The sequence below is a fragment of the Pterocles gutturalis genome, unplaced genomic scaffold (assembly GCF_000699245.1).
Source record: "Pterocles gutturalis isolate BGI_N339 unplaced genomic scaffold, ASM69924v1 scaffold14217, whole genome shotgun sequence".
Lineage (NCBI taxonomy): Eukaryota > Metazoa > Chordata > Aves > Pterocliformes > Pteroclidae > Pterocles > Pterocles gutturalis.
In genome coordinates, this window is record NW_010108170.1 from 31,221 (window position 1) to 50,302 (window position 19,082).

At 49.6% G+C, this 19,082-nt stretch overlaps 1 protein-coding gene across 1 annotated transcript in view; it reads right to left on the minus strand.

Moving 5' to 3' along the window:
- The window catches only part of TXNDC16 (thioredoxin domain containing 16), a gene marked incomplete at its 5' end in the record, with an annotated part of 31,578 nt that extends 12,932 nt beyond the window's left edge, over positions 1 to 18,646 (minus strand). The window contains 12 exons of the mRNA XM_010072533.1: positions 1,867 to 2,003; positions 2,619 to 2,787; positions 9,193 to 9,252; positions 9,624 to 9,770; positions 10,578 to 10,719; positions 12,115 to 12,175; positions 13,390 to 13,556; positions 14,872 to 15,028; positions 16,634 to 16,724; positions 17,113 to 17,234; positions 17,559 to 17,633; positions 18,573 to 18,646. Coding sequence (XP_010070835.1) covers positions 1,867 to 2,003; positions 2,619 to 2,787; positions 9,193 to 9,252; positions 9,624 to 9,770; positions 10,578 to 10,719; positions 12,115 to 12,175; positions 13,390 to 13,556; positions 14,872 to 15,028; positions 16,634 to 16,724; positions 17,113 to 17,234; positions 17,559 to 17,633; positions 18,573 to 18,646 — 1,402 coding nt within the window. The remainder of the gene's footprint in view (positions 1 to 1,866; positions 2,004 to 2,618; positions 2,788 to 9,192; positions 9,253 to 9,623; positions 9,771 to 10,577; positions 10,720 to 12,114; positions 12,176 to 13,389; positions 13,557 to 14,871; positions 15,029 to 16,633; positions 16,725 to 17,112; positions 17,235 to 17,558; positions 17,634 to 18,572) is intronic.
- Positions 18,647 to 19,082: the final 436 nt, after the last annotated feature.

The following is a 19,082-nucleotide window of genomic DNA, read 5'->3' on the forward strand; positions in this document are numbered from 1 at the left end:
AGCAGGAATCCTTGCCGTGAGAAAATAATTGGAAATTCCAGATAAGTCTGCAGACTGATAAGAGCAGCAGCGTGCTTCCCCTGACTCTGGCCTGGGTTTGGTGCCAGAACAGCTGGCTCCACTTTCCTGCTCCCTTGGGTCACTCTGCACGATGCTCCAACATCCCTCAGGGTACAGGCGGTTCCAGCATCACGTATTTCCTCTCCCCTGGCACCAGCGGCTGAGTTACCCCAGGCTGCGGATGCCATTCCAGATTGCAGACGGAGCGTGCCCCGAGGGAAGAGGCAATCTCGCTGGCTCTGTCTGGAAACCTCCAAGACTCTTGTCTGCATGGAAGAAAATTAACTTCTCCTATACCGGCAAAAGTCTGAGCTCACACGTCCATCCAGATCCAAGCAGGTTCCCTCCATGAGCCCTTCTCACCACCCCCATGTTGCCCAAAGTCCCATCACAGGGCTAATCCAGGCTCCACTACGGCAGAGAGTGGGATAGGTGGAAAAGAGGGAAGATTTTGGAGCTCAGCTGATGAAAACCAGAGAGAAAGGAATTATTTTCTGCTATATTTAACCCTCCAGAAGAAGGCAGGTGTATGTCAGCTGGCTTGGTGACCACAGCCCAAGTGTCTTCTGGTTGGTTCCAGACATTTTATTTTGCTCTTACCTCTGAGCACAGGGATTCCCTCTGCACCTCCTCATGTCAGAAAGTAGCCTGGGCTGCATTTAATCAAAGTTTACAGGCACAACAGAGCTTCAAAATGAAAAACGGTCTGAAATGTTGATCTACACAAAGATCAGAAAAATCTCCCTTTTACACCCCAGTAATTCTCAGGGGTAGCTGGTAACTGGTGGGGCTGGAAGGTCCCAGCTCTCTGCTGTGGATTTGACTGATGACATCATGTTCCCCTTCCAGGCTGACTTCATTCCCTTGTTAACATGTATGATCATCACATGAAAAATCATCACAGCTCTCTGTTTTCCTGTCTTTCAGAAAGGATGTGGAAACCCAGTGGGACCACAGCTATGGCATGTGAAGAATGACACTGGAGCAGCATCCCGGTGACTAACAGCCCCTGTGCAGGGGGCTGGGAAGGGAAGAACATGACTCCTCCAAGTTTTAGCCACTGGCCAGGATCATACTGACCAAGACCACAAAGCGAGACAAATTCAAACAAGTTCAGAACACTCCTTCCAGCATCTTTCTGAGCATTTCCAGCTGATGCCCACCACCTATTTCAAAGTCCACAAGTGGATTTCATTGAGTTATTCACATTTCATTCCTTTTGATGTAAGAACTTTGTAAGATGTAAGAACTTTTACCTTCTTGCTGCTTTGCTTTTTTTTTAAAAAAAAAATGTTTTTAAAAAGGTTTTGGATTGTGCATTCTTTATCAGGGATGGAGGGACAGGACGAGGGGGAACGGTTTGAAGCTGAAAGAGGGGAGATTGAGATGAGATGTGAGGAAGAAATGTTTTCCTGTGCGGGGGGTGAGGCAGTGGCCCAGGTTGCCCAGAGAAGCTGTGGATGCCCCATCCCTGGAGGGGTTCAAGGCCAGGCTGGATGAGGCTTTGGGCAACCTGGGCTGGTGGGAGGTGTCCCTGCCCATGGCAGGGGGTGGCACTGGATGGGCTTTAAGGTCCCTTCCAACCCAAACCATCCTGTGACTCCATGATACGGACCTTAGGTCCCACACCTGGAATCACCTGTGGTCTTCTACTTGCAAAAAATAAAAGGGCAGTGCCAGGTGGGGTGTGATGTGAGCAAACACACTCAGAGAAAATGAAACGTGGAAGAACTTCCAAGCGCCTGGAATCATCCCTCTCCCATTGGGAATGACACTGAGAGTTTAATCCACAAACACCACACTAACCTTCACTCGTGGCTGTGCTAAACACTCCTAGGACCAAAGTGTGGTGATAGGACGACAGCTCAGAGGGAAACTCTCCTCTTAAATATTCTTCTGCTTCCTCAATCGTGGCCAGCTTCAGAGGGCAGGAAACTCGGCTCCTATGGAAAGGCAGAGAAACAACATGGGCTGCCCTCTTCTTCTTCACTCTTGGGATGAAGAGACAAAAGGGAAACCTCAATCCTTACTATATCAACGCCCCAACCCAATATGAAAACCATTATGCCTCATTAGAGAGAAAAATCCATCACCTGGGAAGGAAGGGCAATGCCTAGTCTAAGAAAGGCACTGGAGCTGATACAGGGAAGAGAGAACAGCCCTGAGCCAAACTGGTTCAAGGTCAGGTTGGATGGGGCTCTGGGCAACCTGATCTAGTGGAAGATGTCCCTGCTTACTGCAGGGGGGTTGGACTAGATGACCTCCATGGTCCCTTCGCTTTGAGATCCTTTGGGATCCCCATTACAAATAACAGAGAAGGAATTCCAGCAAAGAGAGAGGGACAGGGACAATCGATGGACATACTGTCCAAGAACAGATGTTCCCTGACATTGAAAAGCACAAAAAGTGACTAAGCTCATTTTCAAACCAGGTCTACAATCAGATCTGACGTTATTTTTCCAAAAAGGATTTCCATTACACAGGCCGTGAAGTATCCAGAACATCATCTGGCAGATGTACCAATCTTACCGTGTGGGGACTCGTTAACAGACACTCACAGCATGATGAAGCTGGTCAGTTCTTCGGTTCCCCACATACCATCGTACATCACTGACCGCTCTCCCTTCTCGTAAATCTTGATGGTAGGAAACTGAGTGACATTCTCCTTTGTGCAAACGCCAGGCCAGTCCCAGCAGTTTACTCGAGAGAGCAAAACCCCCTGAGTTCCTAGAGTGGAAAACAAATACATATAAATAATATGCCAAAAAAACCCCAAAAAACCCAAACCATTAAATGGTTTGTGTGGGCAGGATGTCAAAATCCAGCCCCGAACACACAGTCCCTTTGAGTACAGGCTATCTCCCTCTTGAAATCATTCACGCCTTACACTTTTTGAGCATAATAGTAACTATTTCCAGCCTGTGAATGTATTAAATACCCCAGCAGGCGTGGATTGATCCAAACAACAGACCACGGAGAGAATAAACTCAGGGAAATGGTAAGCTGCAATTCTCAGGAAATTCCCAGAGACATTCCCATCTGGCTGGTTACTCAAAGGGACACCATGAAACCCTGGGGCAACTGTCCAGGAGCATAAAAGGCACAAGGAAAGGTACTGGAAATACCTTGGGAATAAGGCCAAGAAAAAGAAACGATGCAGGCTCCCACTTACAGGAAAGAGGGGAGATAAAGCTTGGCATGCAGGAGGCTGATGCATTCAAGCTTTTTCATTTATTACAGCGCCCGGTATTGGAAAGTGTCCTACCTAAAGCAGGGAGCCCAATACACAAGGTGGTGTAAGCAAGATAGATGTAATACAGGCTGGTGGTTTGATGGCATTCACGCCATCCTACCTGTGCGAGCTGCTCACCTCCAAGCTACCAGCAGGTACCTTTAGGATCTTCCCTGCCCAGAGAAGCTGTGGATGCCCCATCCCTGGAGGGGTTCAAGGCCAGGCTGGATGAGGCTTTGGGCAACCTGGGCTGGTGGGAGGTGTCCCTGCCCATGGCAGGGGGCGGGACTCAATGATGTTGAAGGTCCCTTCCAACCCAAACCATTTTATGATGACCTTAAGAAGGGATCTCTCCATGAGCCCAAGACACAGCACCTGCAAATCCAACGTGTACCTTCTTCCATCTGCAGGCTGGGCGAAGACTAGACCACGCTGCTGCTGGACCACAGCTCAGCCCAGCTGGCAGGTGAACCATCACCACTTTCACCAGCCACCACCCCTGGGTCGCCAGCCTCGCCTAATCTCCTGCCTACGTGCAGCCTGGACCAAGGACAGCAGGGCTGCGTCCAGTCCTCATCCATGCCCACTGCAGGAATGTCGTATCTCAGAAATCTTCATGCCTTCCCTAAATTTGTTTGAATAGGATTCAGTGAGAAAAATGGAATGAAACCTAGAGACAAGCACACACGTGGAGGCAGACCATCGGAGAGCATCCCTCAGAAACCAGGGGCGGGGAGGTGAGGAGGATTGCTCAAGAGTAAGGCAGGTCAAACCAGCCAAGCTTTCTTCTCTGGGTTTGATTCTGATCACTGTCCTCATTAAATACCTGGCTGATGGAATAGAACACACACATCCAATCTGCAAACTATCCCAAGCCCAGAGGTGCAGAAAGCAATCTGAAAGGAGAAGTGTAATAACAGCAACAGAAGCAGGATGCACAGATAGCATCAGCGCTGCAGAAAAGGGCACAACTCATCCTGGGATGAACTTTCACCAACGTCTGCAAGACACGGGAGGAAAACAATGCTCTTCTGTCCCAGTGAGACTTCTGCACAGCCCAGCAAGTCAGGCTGGGAAACATCTTTTTGGAAAGGTGTAAGCAGATTGAGAGAATTTGAAGATGGGAGAAGTTTGGAAGACTTCTGAAGATGGGGGAAGAAGTTTGGAAGACATGCCTCCTGAGGAAAAGCCCAGAGAACTGTGTTTCTTTTGATTGGAAATTGCCTGGAAGAAGGAAACAGTAACATTTAACAATATGAAAAGTCTGCTCTGGAGGAGACAGTGAGATCACTCTGTTCCCAGCTGGGCAAAGACAAGCAACAACCCATTCCCAGGTGGGGAGGTTTGACCAAATATTAAACCAATGTACTAAGAACCAAGAACAGATGAGTCTTCTTGGCAGAGGTTAGAGGCATGCCTGCTGGGGATGGGCAAGGCATCCCCACAGGCATGTTCCTATCCCCTATCCTTATGCCCTTGGCATCCCACTGGACCATTTTCTGCAACCCTCATTTGAGGTTCTGCTTTGCAGCTCTTTGACATGAGAAGTTTGCTGCTGGTCTGCCTCGTGTCAAATGCACACACAGAAAAAGCCAGAGGCATCCCGGAGCTAAGGGTCTGCAATTCCACTCAGACAGTCAGCAGTTGTCAAAACACTCCATGAGAGCAGAAATGGTTCGTGTCATTCTCCAGGCTCTGAAATAACATCCCGAATTAAAAGGCTGCTCACAGATTTATTTCACACCTCTGAACCAGTGTGGCTGGTTCTCGTCATCTCTTACCACAGATGAGTCTTGCCCAACTCTGAAAAATAATGACATAGAAATAGGGCTTTGATGTTTCCTTAAAATTGAGTTGCAAGGCTGTTCTGAGGTCCCTAAAATATGAGTTTTAGTATTTGGATATGTATCAAAAATGACCATGATCTCCACGGGAGCACCAGCCGGCCTGAGGAACACTTTGTACAGGATGATCACTCAGGGTTGGAACTCAATGATCTTTAAGGTCCCTTCCAACCCAAACCATTCGATGATTCTATGATATTATTAATTACTGAACCAGCAGCAGTTTCAGGAGTTGAGTAACTCAGCAACAGCCTGTTCAGCTCTGTGGTTACTCTTGAGCCTCCAGGTGGGAAGAAAGGTGAAAGAGGAACACAAGATCCTACTGTTCTGCAACTTTAGGTTCTACTAAAAACAGCAACAACGAGAACGTCTGTCCTAGGGGTCTTATAACACCAGGACAAGACAAATCACCAAGGCTACAGAGAAGAAAAATCAAGAATCCCTTAAGCATCTAATTTTTGGAGGGCAGGACTGGCACTAGAAACAGCTCACCTGAGCTGGTCCAAAGGCTACAAGACAAAAGAGAAGGAAGTTATACATGAAGTGAAGGATCAGGAAGAAATGTTTTCCTGTGCGGGGGGTGAGGCAGTGGCCCAGGCTGCCCAGAGAAGCTGTGGATGCCCCATCCCTGGAGGGGTTCAAGGCCAGGCTGGATGAGGCTTTGGGCAACCTGGGCTGGTGGGAGGTGTCCCTGCCCATGGCAGGGGGTGGCACTGGATGGGCTTTAAGGTCCCTTCCAACCCAAACCATCCTGTGATTCTATAATTCTATAAGTGCTTCACTTCAAGAGGAGGAATCCAATACGGAATGGGATACCCGGACAGCATCACACAATGGACTCCTAAATCCTTACTTCATAATTAGGTTTCATGAACATACATTGCAAAATCACCCAGGTGATTTTCATGCCTTTGAACTACACCTTCAGAAAGTTCTTGGTCAAGAAAACTCCACAAGCCCAGAAGAGGGAAGAAGAACTGGTTTTCATCACAGTATAGTGCTCTTCTTAGGTATTGGTTTCCTCTCTTCTTTGCGAAAAAGGTCAACAACAAACCTGAGAAATGCTCAAGCACTGTCTCTCCTTCATATCCTCTTCTCCTGTTCCCAAGGGTGCTGCTTCCATAAATTCACATCTTGCAAAAAAAAAGAAGAGCAGCAGCCGTTAGCCCCTGTGGCAGTCCTTCGTTCAGCAAGACAGAGATCCTTCTCCTGATCGTATCTCTCAACAAAGGGAAAACATTGTGTGTGGGGGGGTGGTTATAAACTCAATTTGGTGATGATCTGCTGAACATCTGTTACCAGATGATTCACAGGGTCATTCCAGTCTCCAACCTCCTCCGCTGCCTTGCGCTTGATCTCACATGGCCTGTGCTCGGTGCCATTTTGCACAGGGAATTGGCATCCAACGTGAGACCTGGTTCTGCAGCTCAAGATGTGCCTCTAGAGAGGGTGAGTCATGCCTCAGACGGCTGGTCTGGGCTTCCCAGCCCTTGGGAAGAAAGCTCCACCCCAAAGAGCAGACAGGAATACCAGTGCTTCTGTGGGAGCTGAGAGATTGCCCCAAAGCCATACCCCACGTGTTATTCTCAGTCCTGCATAGCTTGAGATCTTCTTCCTGATCCAGGCTTGTGTACCTTTCCTCATCCTGGCCATAACCGAGAGCCCATGGAACCCCATCCTTTTAGGTCTTCCAGCTCCCCCGGTAGCCCTGCCTGCGACAAAGGATCTCCAGCTCTCCTCAAGCAGCCGTTCCCTGTCCTCTCCACGGCTGCAGCAGGGAAAGCAGACTGGAGCCGTTCCACAGGTCACATCTGCCCCAGGAGTCTTTGGTGGGACCTCCCTGACCCCAGTCGTAATCTCTGTTGAGAATCTGCCCGTGGCTGCTTCCATGTACCAAGATTGTTATCAAATGATTCAAGAAACACATGGTGAAAACTTGGCCGCACGCAGGCAGAGAAGGTTTGGCCACTGTCTCAGGCTCGGTTTCGCCCACAAACTCTCCCAGGTTCCTCCTCTGGCTGGTCTGACTGCTGGGGAGTCTAAACGAAACCCCAAACCATCAACAACCATCACATCTCTAACAACAACAACCTTCCCTGAGCTTTCCTGTTTATTCTCAGGATTTCAGCCCAGATGAAAGCTGCTGGTGACTTTCCCTTCATGCAAACCATGAACGCAGAACCGCTTTCATCCAAACCACAGCACCGGCCGCAGTGTTCCCAGGAGGGTTTCTTGCAAGCAACTCCCACTGCATCTGCTTCCCAGAAAGCTGGCTGGGTCCCCTGTCCTCCTCCTACATGTCCCCACTGCTGACAGCTCAGCCTGAATCCTGCTCACACACTGCTGGACATGGTGCCCAGTCCCAGGGGCATCACTAGGAGAAATGAGCCTTGATGAAGAAGAAAACTCAACAGAAGGCACCAGCCACCTCCAAGGGTGCCAGAACAGCTCTCGCCTAGATGCACACGACTTCCCCACTGTGCTGCAAGGAGTTGGGGATGAAGCCACCTGAGTGTCCCCTGCAGCCAGGGTGAGAAAGAGGAATCTCTGGAAGAGATTCAGCCCATGTAAGAATGATGGATGTGCAGAAGAACCCACCTCTCCCCACTAACTGTAGAGAGGGATGGGACTGAAGACCTCAATGAAGCTGAATTTGGGCTCAGGAACTGCTCGGACCCTCCTGAAGGACCACTCGCTCCTTCCTTTACTCCCAGACTTCCCGATGTTCTGTCTTTAAGTGTTGCTGAGTCTTCACCATCACGTGTCATTTATGGAGTTCTGCGGCCGCCTGCGAGACTTCCCACGTAATTAAGGCCGTCTCCAGGCCCTGAAGGCACCAGCATTGTAAATTCTTCCTCTGACACCATCCTGCTCCGGTGGATCTGGGCCTGCCCACACCCGTCTGTCACGCTTTCCACCAAAGCCAGGGCCAACTACTGCTCCTTGCCAGATCATAGAATCACAGAATCCCAGGATGGTTTGGGTTGGAAGGGACCTTAAAGCCCATCCAGTGCCACCCCCTGCCATGGGCAGGGACACCTCCCACCAGCCCAGGTTGCCCAAAGCCTCATCCAGCCTGGCCTTGAACCCCTCCAGGGACGGGGCATCCACAGCTTCTCTGGGCATCCAGATCAAGATCAGACCAAATGCTTCCAAGGACATGACATCTGATGTATCGCCCAGCACACTGATGTGCAGCACGTAGTGCATCTCTTTGGTTGGTGCAGGACCTAGTGCTGAGGGGCACGAACAGGACCATGTTTCCGTGGTGCACACTACAGTGCCCACTGTTTGCCCCTCCTCGCTCCAAAGCCCACTCTGTGTCACCCACTGCCGCTGATGCCCTGCTCTGGCCCTCCCCATGCTCTTGGGCATTCATCACGCTGTCATTGTGCCCACCAGCATCACCATCATCACCAGCATCCATCACACAGTCACTGTGCCCACCACCATCACCATCACAATCTATCATGCTGTCACTGTGCCCACAACCATCACCATCATCATCACCGGAGTCCATCACACATTGTGCCCACCAATATCACCATCAGCATAATCATCACCATCACCCATCACGCTGTCACTGTGCCCACCAATATCACCATCATCATCACCACCACCACCAGCATCCATGACACTGACATTGTGCCCACCAACATCACCATCATCATCACCAGCATCCATCATGCAGTCACTGTCCCCACCAACATCACCACCATCACCAGCATCCATCATGCTGTGGCTGTGCCCACCAGCATCACCACCTCAGCTGCCGGGCAGTTTACACCAATTTACACCAACAACACCAGGTGACCGCAGAAGGCTGCATTCCCAGTCCCATGACTTTATGGACCACAAAGACCCCTAAATAAGAAGCAAAGGACTCTTCCTAAGCAACCTGATATGGCTGTGCCTTCCTTAAGAGTTTGGGAAGAAAAAATGAGTAAATTCTGGGTGAGGGAGTGAGGTACCACCAGTAACTTCACAGTCTTCTGGTTCCTACTGCTAGGGCAGGTGTACACCAGCTGTAAAGCACTCAGACCTGTGGCACCTTACCTTTCAGGTGATCGGCCACCTCGGTGTAAGACCGCAGCACTGCCAGGGACACTGCTTCCCCTGAAACACAGGAAAGACACAATCCTGAGAGACATCCCAGTGACAGCCTAGCCCCACCTTGCTCTCTGACAATGTCACGTTAAGATTCTCTGCATAGAATTATAGAATCACAGAATGGTTTGGGTTGGAAGGGACCTTAAAGACCATTGAGTCCCACCCCATGCCAAGGGCAGGGACACTTCCCACTAGCCCAGGTTGCTCAAAGCCTCATCCAGCTTTAATCTGACTGCAAATGGTGGGTGGAAGCCCATGGGGCAGGATGCAGCACTTATTTATTGTTGAAACTTGTCCATAGGATCACCATGTGATGGAAAGCGTGGTGAGCAGCACAAGCCTCGAGAAGGGAGAGCAGGGCCACATTTCACACTCACAGCTGGCATAAAACAGCACCACGGTCCGGGCAGTCTCCAGGAGGGCAGAGTGGAAGGTCTCCTCCGTCAGGACAAGGATCTGCTCCAGGGGCAGCTCTCGCTTCTTGTCCCTGGAAACTGCTTCCACCACCTGATCATCCTGGATGTCTGCAAGGGACCCACAGCTGGGCATGAACACAGGACCCAGCGAACTGCAGCCCCCTCTCTCACCCTATCAGCATGTTTTAGGAAGCCAGCACGTCTCAGCAGAGGCACAGACACACGTACAAACTCCCTGAAATGCACTTACGCCACCCCACACTGGTTGTGCCTTCTGATTTGAACCCTATTCTTTAAGCATGTTGGCTCCTCTAGGATCCTGCACCACTTTTTTTTTTTTAAAAACAAAACCAATTTTGAATGGAAAATAAAACATATTTTGCATGGAAACAAAACCAATTTTGTACAGAAAACAAAACCAATTTTGTATGGAAAACAAACACATTTTCAAGGATGCATTAGGGGGGCCAATGCTTTCTCCCTGGGGAAAGCAAGTCTGGAACAGCTCTTTGAAAAACGCGTCTCAAACGTTTCCAAAGGGACTGATAATTCGGAGGCTCCTCAGCTGATGCTTGAAGAGGAGACAGTGCTGTGTGCACTTTAAACCCTTCGTGCCCCTGGAGCTGGGTGCGTTCAAGCAGAAGCACCCGTCTCCCTGCTGCAGCATCTCTGCAACTGTTCCTCTAACAGCTGTTGATTTTTCTCCCTGGTTTTTCCCCTAAAAATTGTTTGTCTGTCACTAAACTCCAGTGACCTGCAGAGAATGAAAGATCCACTTTGTACAACCACAACAGGATGATTTGCCTTGGATCTGCCAAAGTGCTCTCTAATGCTTTAATACATGCCCGCACATCTCTACAAGATGCTGATTGCATGTCCTATCCGATGCCAATCAACTTTTCACCAGTTGCACACCTTGATTGTTATTCTCTTTTTCATCCTCATCCTCCTCATCCTCCTCCTCATCCTCTTGGATTTGTTCGACCTTGTTCTTATCTTCCACCAGGGTTATGACTTCATTGGTGTCTTCCAAAGCCAGGTATTTGATTGGCACTCCCTAAAGAAAACAGAATAAATCAGTGGGAGCAAAACATCACCCTCTGCCCATTCTGTCCACAACCCAAACTCAAGGCTGATGGGGCACCATCACCCAACTCCTTATTTTTGGGGGTATGTCAACAGATTCCTAAAGCTGCCAAACAGAATTTCTGGGATGTGTTTCTTTGGCCCAATTTCACCTGCATATGAGTTTTTCCTCACTTTTTCCTTGCAAGGAAGTTAACCGTGGCTATGTGGGATCCTGTGCCTGGAGTGGTCAAAGTGAACACCCGTTCCACCTCCCAGCATCTTCCCATGGATCCACCATTGCAAGAAAAAACCCCAGTGGCCAAATAGTGAAGGAGGTACCGGGATCCACTTGGCTGTCCCCCCTCCCGAGGGGTCAGGCTGGCTCAGAGCAGCCCATCACAGCCTGGGAAATTGGCACAAAAAATCTTTTATCTCATGGAGCTCAACCAAGAAGAGTGCTCCCAAGGATACACGGGCTGCCAACCCATGGAAAGAAAAGAGTAAAATGTATTTCTGAGAAATGAGACCTTGTTGGCTTAAAACCAGTTCTGGCACTGTCTGAGCAAAAGGCGCTTCATAAAAAATGGATTTCATCATGAACTGAGAGAAATGACAAAGTGCTGGCACCTCCCATTGGCTCTAAGCGGAGAAACACAACGCGCACATCTCTCAGCAGGGCAGGAGAAGCCCTTGGGGGATGCTCAGGTTCAGGTTTGATCCTGTATCTTTGCAATCACAAGTGTGACAGTTCAGGTAATTTGGGGCAACGTGTGCTCCCTGGCATTTGTCGGTGCCGAATTCCATCTCGCCTCGCAAGCTGGGTCAGGTCCCTCCAGAGCTTAGCTCATCTTGATCAACCTCATTTTACTTCCACCCTGCCCTTTTCCCAGATCGCTGCCAGAGGCGTTGGGTTACACCAGTTCGGCACAGACCTTTGGTTGTTTGCTCTTAATTTGCTCTTAATTTCACACCCATTTTCTCTCCCATCTTTTGGACCCCTTTCCTAAGGGGCCAAGGGCCATCAGAAGTCCAAATCTCTGGGGAATTTGCACTTGGACTTACTGTCGTAGGTAGTTCACAACCTTGTATTGCCTTAAGGTGTAATGGAGATGTCACCCTATGTTTTGAACAAAAAACAAACTCAATATTTTATCTTTTCCAAAATATTTTATAAACTCAATATTTTATAAACTCAATATTAGGTCAATACCAAACTTGGGCAGTTCCAAAGGGATGAGTGCATCTATGGAAAGACACTTCCTCTTGAGCTTATGGGAAGGTGGTCAAATAACAAGGGAGCCAAGCAACACCCCAACACCTCTGAAGAGCATCGCACCCAGCCAGGGAAACAAGAGTCGTACAAGAAAGAAATCAAGCATCTAACCTCGACTGGTGTCTTGAGAGCGACGTTTGACCGGAGCAGAACGTTCTTATCTACGAGGTCCCTTCCAAAACACAAAGTGAACATTAGATGGTGCAATGTGCATGGCCACCCACTTTGTTCTGCCTGCCTGGCCAGCAAGCTCTCCCCTCTCAGCAGCACCATGTCCTCATGGAGTTGTGCTTCAGGGCTCCCCAGAACTTGTAGGAACCCAGAATCAATGTCAGTGGTGGAGAAACAGGCTCCAAGTGACCTTCTGGTGGGACTGCACTGCATAATGGTGTTCAAGGCCAGGCTGGATGAGGCTTTGAGCAACCTGGGCTGGTGGGAGGTGCCCCTGCCCATGGAAGGGGGTGGAACTGGATGGGCTTTAAGGTCCCTTCCCACCCGAATCGTTCTACAATTCCATGATTCTATGACAATGTGCCTATTTTGCAAGGGGCTGGATTCCCACTCTGTGATTCGGGTCTTTGCTCACGCATTGGTGGCCACATCCCAGTGCAGCTGATCTTCTGGTGGACTTCAGCTCATGAGGAAACGCAGCCAAGAAGTGCCACCAGACAGGGAGGCACCATGATGGCAGAAAGCTGGAAGAAGAGAGCCTCCACCCACGCTTGCTCCATCTCCTCCCACGTGCACGGCTGCCAGCAGACATCCCCAACGGCCGTGCAACCGTGCCTACGGGGGCTGCACACCTCCTGTAGCAAGACACCATGGAAGCATCTGCAAACACAAGCCACTCAGGTGTACGCAGGCTGCTCCTGAGTCCACAGAGCAGAGACAAGTAACCGGTGGTCCATCGCAGAGAAGGTCAACAGACATCTGTTAGACCAAAGCTGCTGGTCTAACTTGGAGAGCCCTTGCTGAGCAAGGAGGCACTGCTTACTGAGCAGAAACCCCTGCCACATCCCAGCACCCAGAACCACAGTCCACCTCCTCTACTGGATCTCCTTCTGCCCTTAATTTGAGGGTAAAATACAAGCCTTCCATCCGTGTCAAGTTTCCTTTCTGAAATCTCTCTTCGTCTGACTGTTTTTCCACTTCTAATTCAGCAAGAGACTCAAATATTTCTACACTTCCAGTCAGTCTGAAACCAAACTAATCTGATTCTGGACAAGTCCCTAAATGTGACATCCTCTTGTAGGTCATACCCTAGTTTTACTGCCTCTCATACAAATCTGAATAAGGCCACTGACTATCATCCTGGCTGTGGGTTAACCGAGCTCAGAAACACCACGAAAAGCAAGGAAGAACCCCAAAACACCTGAGAGCAACTACCTGGACAAAAGGGCAACTCCTGCTTTCCCCAAGAGCTTCCAGGCTACAAACTCTGCTGTCCTCCGGTCAGCCTCGTAGGTCTCTTTCTGGCTGAGGATGAACACAAGGGGTAGCCCAAGCTGTAAGTGAACGGTGGAAACCTTCTCCGGGTCCTCAGCAACCTCTGTCTGGAGAAGAGACATGGTTATAGCACAGCACATCTCCACACCATTGAAGGTACCTCAGCTCTTCTCCCGCACAGCCCAAGCCACCATGTGCTCCCCAGCCAGAGAAATAAGGATACCCTCAAGAAAAAGCCTCCAAACCCGATTCTAAAACATCCATCAAAGCAGAACCCACACAATTCCGGTTAAACTGTTCCAACCTGTCATGACCCCCCCTGTTAAAAACCTGGGCTTCATTATGTATGTTCTTTTGTGACTTAGCAACCTCATATGTCAACTCTCCATTAAGTTTTTATTTACCTGGCATCCGTTCCCCAGAGCAGTTCCAAAACCCCGGCCGCAACACGCCAGAGCTGGCATCCTCTCCCTTCCTGCCTTGGATGTGCTGCTTCATGACAGCATGGAGCTGCTTAACCACGCGCCTTCCCTCCATGGGTCTAACCCAGGAGGCCAGCTGAAGAAGGCACTTCCCGCCTCCCCTACCCATCCTTTCAGCTGGGCAGAGATGGCACCAGTGGGAACTGGAGCATGAATCACCGATATCCCCCTTCCCAAGGTGCTGAGATTCCTGTGATGATCTGGAAGAGTGGCTAAGGACTTTGGAATTGTCTTGTTTGGAGAAAATGAGGCTAAGGCGCGACCTCGTTGCTCTCCACAGCTTCCTGAGGAGGGGACATGGAGAAGGAGCTGCTGGTCTCTTCTCCCTGGGGTCCAGGGACGGGAGGCGTGGGAACGGTTCAAAGCTATGTTAGGGGAGGTTTAGACTGGAGGTTAGGAAGCATTTCTTTACTGAAAGGGTGGTCAAACGCTGGAACAGGCTTCCTAGAGAGCTGGTTGATGCCCCAAGCCTGTCAGTGTTGAAGAGGCATATGGACAATGACCTTAACAACATGCTTTAACATGGTCAGTCCTAGAGTGGTCAGGCAGTTGGACTAGATGGCCTGTAGGTCCCTTCCAACTGAAATATTCTATTCCATTCCATTCCATTCCATTCTCTCCTACTCTACTCTACTCTACTCTTAGATGTTCCAGTGAAGTCCAAGGGACACCTGCACCCCATTCCCACTCACAATGCTTACAGACCACTAGAGGAGCATACATGGGTGTCAGGGCTCCCTGGAAAGGTCTAAGCAAGCTGAGCAGTGCAATGGAGTGTCGCTCCCGTCCAGCCCCATGTCTGTTCCTTGCTTGGACCCATTCTGGGTGCTTGGTCATCAACTTAATGGGGAAAGGGCAGATTCTCACCCTCCGTTCACACCTCCCTCATCCTCACATCCATCCCAACTGCCCTCATGTGGTTCCTCTTCCCTAGTCGTACCACCAGCGGAGCCCCCATGAGTTTGAGGTGCCTGTGGATGTTGAGAATCGTCAGAGCTTGCTCCATGGCTGTCCTCCTGCAGGGCTGTGCCAGGTCCATGGCCCGCTGGCAGTGGCAGAACAACAGCTGAGCAGATGACACATCAGGCTCATCATTGCTGTGAGAGAGAAAACAAAACCCATGGTGAGCTAGGCATCCACCACAGGGTTGTCGTTTTACACAACACCACTCACTCACCCTCCCCTCTCCCAGGGATGGCGGAGAGAACTAAAGGGGTGAAGGGCAAAGAGACTCACCTGGCTCACCAGGTGTAAATGACCCCAACCCCAGAACACTTTGCCCAGATCGAGGACACAAATTAAGCTTTTCTCAGTGGGACCAGCCACGCCACTGCAGTGGAGACCCTGTCCAGAGGAGGACAGCTAAGTACAGCTTTGCTCTTCTCTTTTACCCCACTGATGGCATCTTACAGACTGTATAAAGAATGTTCCACCTTTCGAACAGCATTGGTGTTGGCTGCACTAAAGGAAGCAGCAAGATGAGTTCCCTGGATGGTTCCCTGGTTAGTGGCTCCTGCACCATCACTGGTGTTAGCCTGTGGGTCAGCTATGGGACGTCACATTTCTTACACACCCATTCCTCCCCTCTAAACCAGGGTTCACCTTCTTTGTAAAGGGTTTTAAGATCTCTCTATGGAAGAGCAGGGTGTGGTATTAAGACCTCCAAGCCTGCCGCCCCACTTGGCTGAAAGCTACCCATGTTGGTGAAGCTCCCACCATTTCATCAGCCGAGGAAATGGTGTCCTCTCTGCTTTAAGCAGAATGAAGCCAATTCTTGTGCAAATGGCAACCGTGCCATCTAGTGGCAGCCACAAAATGCTGTCCCTGATCTTCATCCTGCAAGGATGGGATGGCACCTTCCTTTGGTGCTTGCCATGGCATCACCTGTGAAAGGTCCTTGTACAAAATTTTGCTGAAGATGCAACACATTGTGCGATATTCCCACCTTCCTCCCTCTCCGTTTCCTGGCTGCAGTGGGTCACAGCAGCAAGTGGCTTTGAAGGATCTGACCTTCTAATGCATCTCCTCCCAGGTGGGAAGGGGATGGCCTGAGCTGGCCAGGTCCAGTGAAGCTATGGGGTGGGAAGTCCCAAATGCAGCACTCTGGGGAGCAGTGTTTCATACAGCCGAACTGCAGAACTCACCGCTGCCAGAAGTTGTGGAGATGAAAAATAAAAACCTGTTTAAAAAATTCCGGTGGCTGTTAACACCGTGATACGGGTTCAGCTCCCACCTCTGAGAGTCCTGAAACCTCTGACAGCCAGAAGATGGGAGGTTGTAGGCAACACATATCCATCCTATGGCCGCGGCAGAGATATGGAGCTGGGTGGGCTTTGCTCTGACCCACTACAGCTGTTCTTACCCCTCCCCACTGGCCAGACTTGCTCAGCAAAGCACAAGGCTGAGTGTTCCCAGACTTACATCAGCCCCTCTGAAAACCCATGGCTGGGGTTTGATCAATCAGCTCGGGAAAGCAGACAGTGGGCTCTTCTCCTGTAAAATCCCATTCCCTGAACAGCCACAGATGGCATGGCTAGCCCAAGCCCAGGGACACAAGTGGAAGCTGGTTTTGGAAAAGCAAAACCAACCCACCCCTGGCATAACATCCTAATAACATCCCAGATTTGACCTGGGAAGCTGAGAAACCCAGAGCAGAGGAAAAAGTGCAGGGGAGCAGCTCTGCCTGGTGTGTTTGGACATACCCAGCATCTTTCAACAGCGTCGCCTCTGTTGTCAGAACAAACTGGTGGACAGTCCCATAGGCAAAGGCTGCCTCCATCACAGCTCTGTGCTCTGCAAAGAGAAAGGCAAGATCAACTCATTCCAGCTCCCTTCACATCTCTCCTCATTTTTCCAAGTTGTAAACACCAAGGCTCAGGCTTCCAGAAACTCCCAGTAAAAAGTCACAGCTGCCTGATGACACACTAACTGGAGATGAATCCAGTTGCCGATTCCCAGTAAACCCATTATACTGCCTACCCAGAGATCTGCCAATGGCTTTATTTATTTATTAAGACAGCAACCGCTGCTTTCTTTCCCTCCCCAGTCCATCTCTGAAAGTTTGTGTGCTCCCAGCAAAACTCTTCTGGTGCAGGATTTTGGGTCAGAAACCCAGTTCCCTTGCACCTTAGTGAAAAAGGCTCTGGGAGGAGAGCAGAGATGAAAAGCTGAGGGTTAATACCTGCTGTCCCAGTCGCTGGTACATAGGCAAAGACCATGTTCGACTTCCCTTTCAGCGTATTTTCAATGTTCTGAAGATCTGCCAGTGTTTCAACGTATTTAACTTCATTAAAGAGCAGGGCACTGAGGAATCAGAAAAAAACTCATTAGCAACTGTTTTAATTTGCAGCCACACAACCGTGATGGGAAAAACAAGGTAAAATTCCAGCTTCTTGCTGGCAGATTGGAGATTCACAGCCAAATGCAGCTGCCCAGATATGTGCTGGGAGTCACCCCAAAGGCACAGATTTAACAGGGTCAAAGCATCCCAAAGAGAGAAGCAGCCTTCTGCTCGGCTGAGAGCACCCTCTGGAATACCTGGGGTTTGTATTTATGCAAAACTTTACATCAACAAGTGCAAAATGGAAAGGAAAGGATTTCAGAGAGATGCATCTGGTCTGTACTTACAACAAAACATTAGCAACGATGGAGTTCACGTCAAACAAGGCATCGGTGGGGAACTCTCGAATCAGGATGTTACCTCTAGGGAGGGAAGAAAGAGCATCACCAAAGACAATCAGCTACATCCCATGACTCTACGATTCCATGTACTAATTTAATTCTCACTCCGATTAATATTTCCAGATATCTACTGGCAGCTATGGCTGGAAAGAAAACATCAGGACTGAATTGGGGGATCTGGTAGGACTGGGTGTCCAGGCAATGCTGTTTCAGTGAAGTCACCTCTGTCACTGCCATCTCACTCAGCTTCTGGGGACTGTTGGTTCAAGACCAGGGTGGATGAGGCTTTGGGCAACCTGGGCTGGTGGGAGGTGTCCCTGCCCATGGCAGGGGGTGGCACTGGATGGGCTTTAAGGTCCCTTCCAACCCAAACCATTCTGTGATCCTGTGATTCTAAGCCCAGGACAGACTGACCTATATATATATAGGTCTATATACCATGCATCACCCTGTAGACCCTCCCCACCAGAGGAAATGTTTCTATGGGTCACGTTCAACAGTCAGTGGGACCTGAGCCGATACATGGTTGGAAGCTTCTTCAACCCATGGAGAGCCCAAGAGCTGAACCTTCACGTCCAGGGCAGGTGAGCTGACCACACCAGCAGCCAGAGCACCAAAGAGGGTTTCTTTCAACGAGTAGATCCAAAACCTAATGGACTGAGTGTAACTCTGGGGAACGTGCTGGTGGGAGTCCAGGTGGACAGAAGAACATGGTTTCATGCAGCAGCACAGCCTTCTGCTGCCCAGAAGGAACATGGGGCAGGATGGGAGGTGTCACAATGAGGACAAAGCATCTACTTCACCTTTTGGGGGTACTTTTCACTAAACTCTATACGTCACTGCTGTCCTCACAGCTCCTCTCTTCCTACACAGACATTTCTCTGATCGCTGAGAGCGTTTTCCTTCAAACATTCCCACTGGAAAGCAACCACAGTGCGGTGCCCCGAGAGCCCCCCTCACCTGAACAGGTAGGCTTTCCTTAAGGCATCTTCTCTTCCACAGTATCTTGAGACATCGTCTTTGGGACAATTAACCTAGACATTGAAAGCTTGTAATTAGACATTCAGCTCCACAAATGACTATAAACTTATAGCACTACACTTTTCTACCATTCAAGAGTGTAAATACAGCCTTTCCCAACCTGCTGGGAGAGAAAACACAATCAAATGGAGTCCAGAGATGGCGACTGGAGATTGTACTTCGGTTCTCCAGCTCAGCCTGCCTTGATTTGGGTCAGATGAGATCAAGAGATCTTATGATCTACCCAGCATATTCAAAGCGCCAGATGGTTGCTTGCTTATTAAACTCAGCTTCTATCTGGAGGAAATCAAATACATACACACATATATAAGCACTTCTTATCATCTCATTACACTTGCCTGAATTTGTAATTCGCTCACCTAAATCTGCGTAATCAGGTGAAACCCCCTTTATATGAAATATTTATTTTATATATTTTATTTTATATAT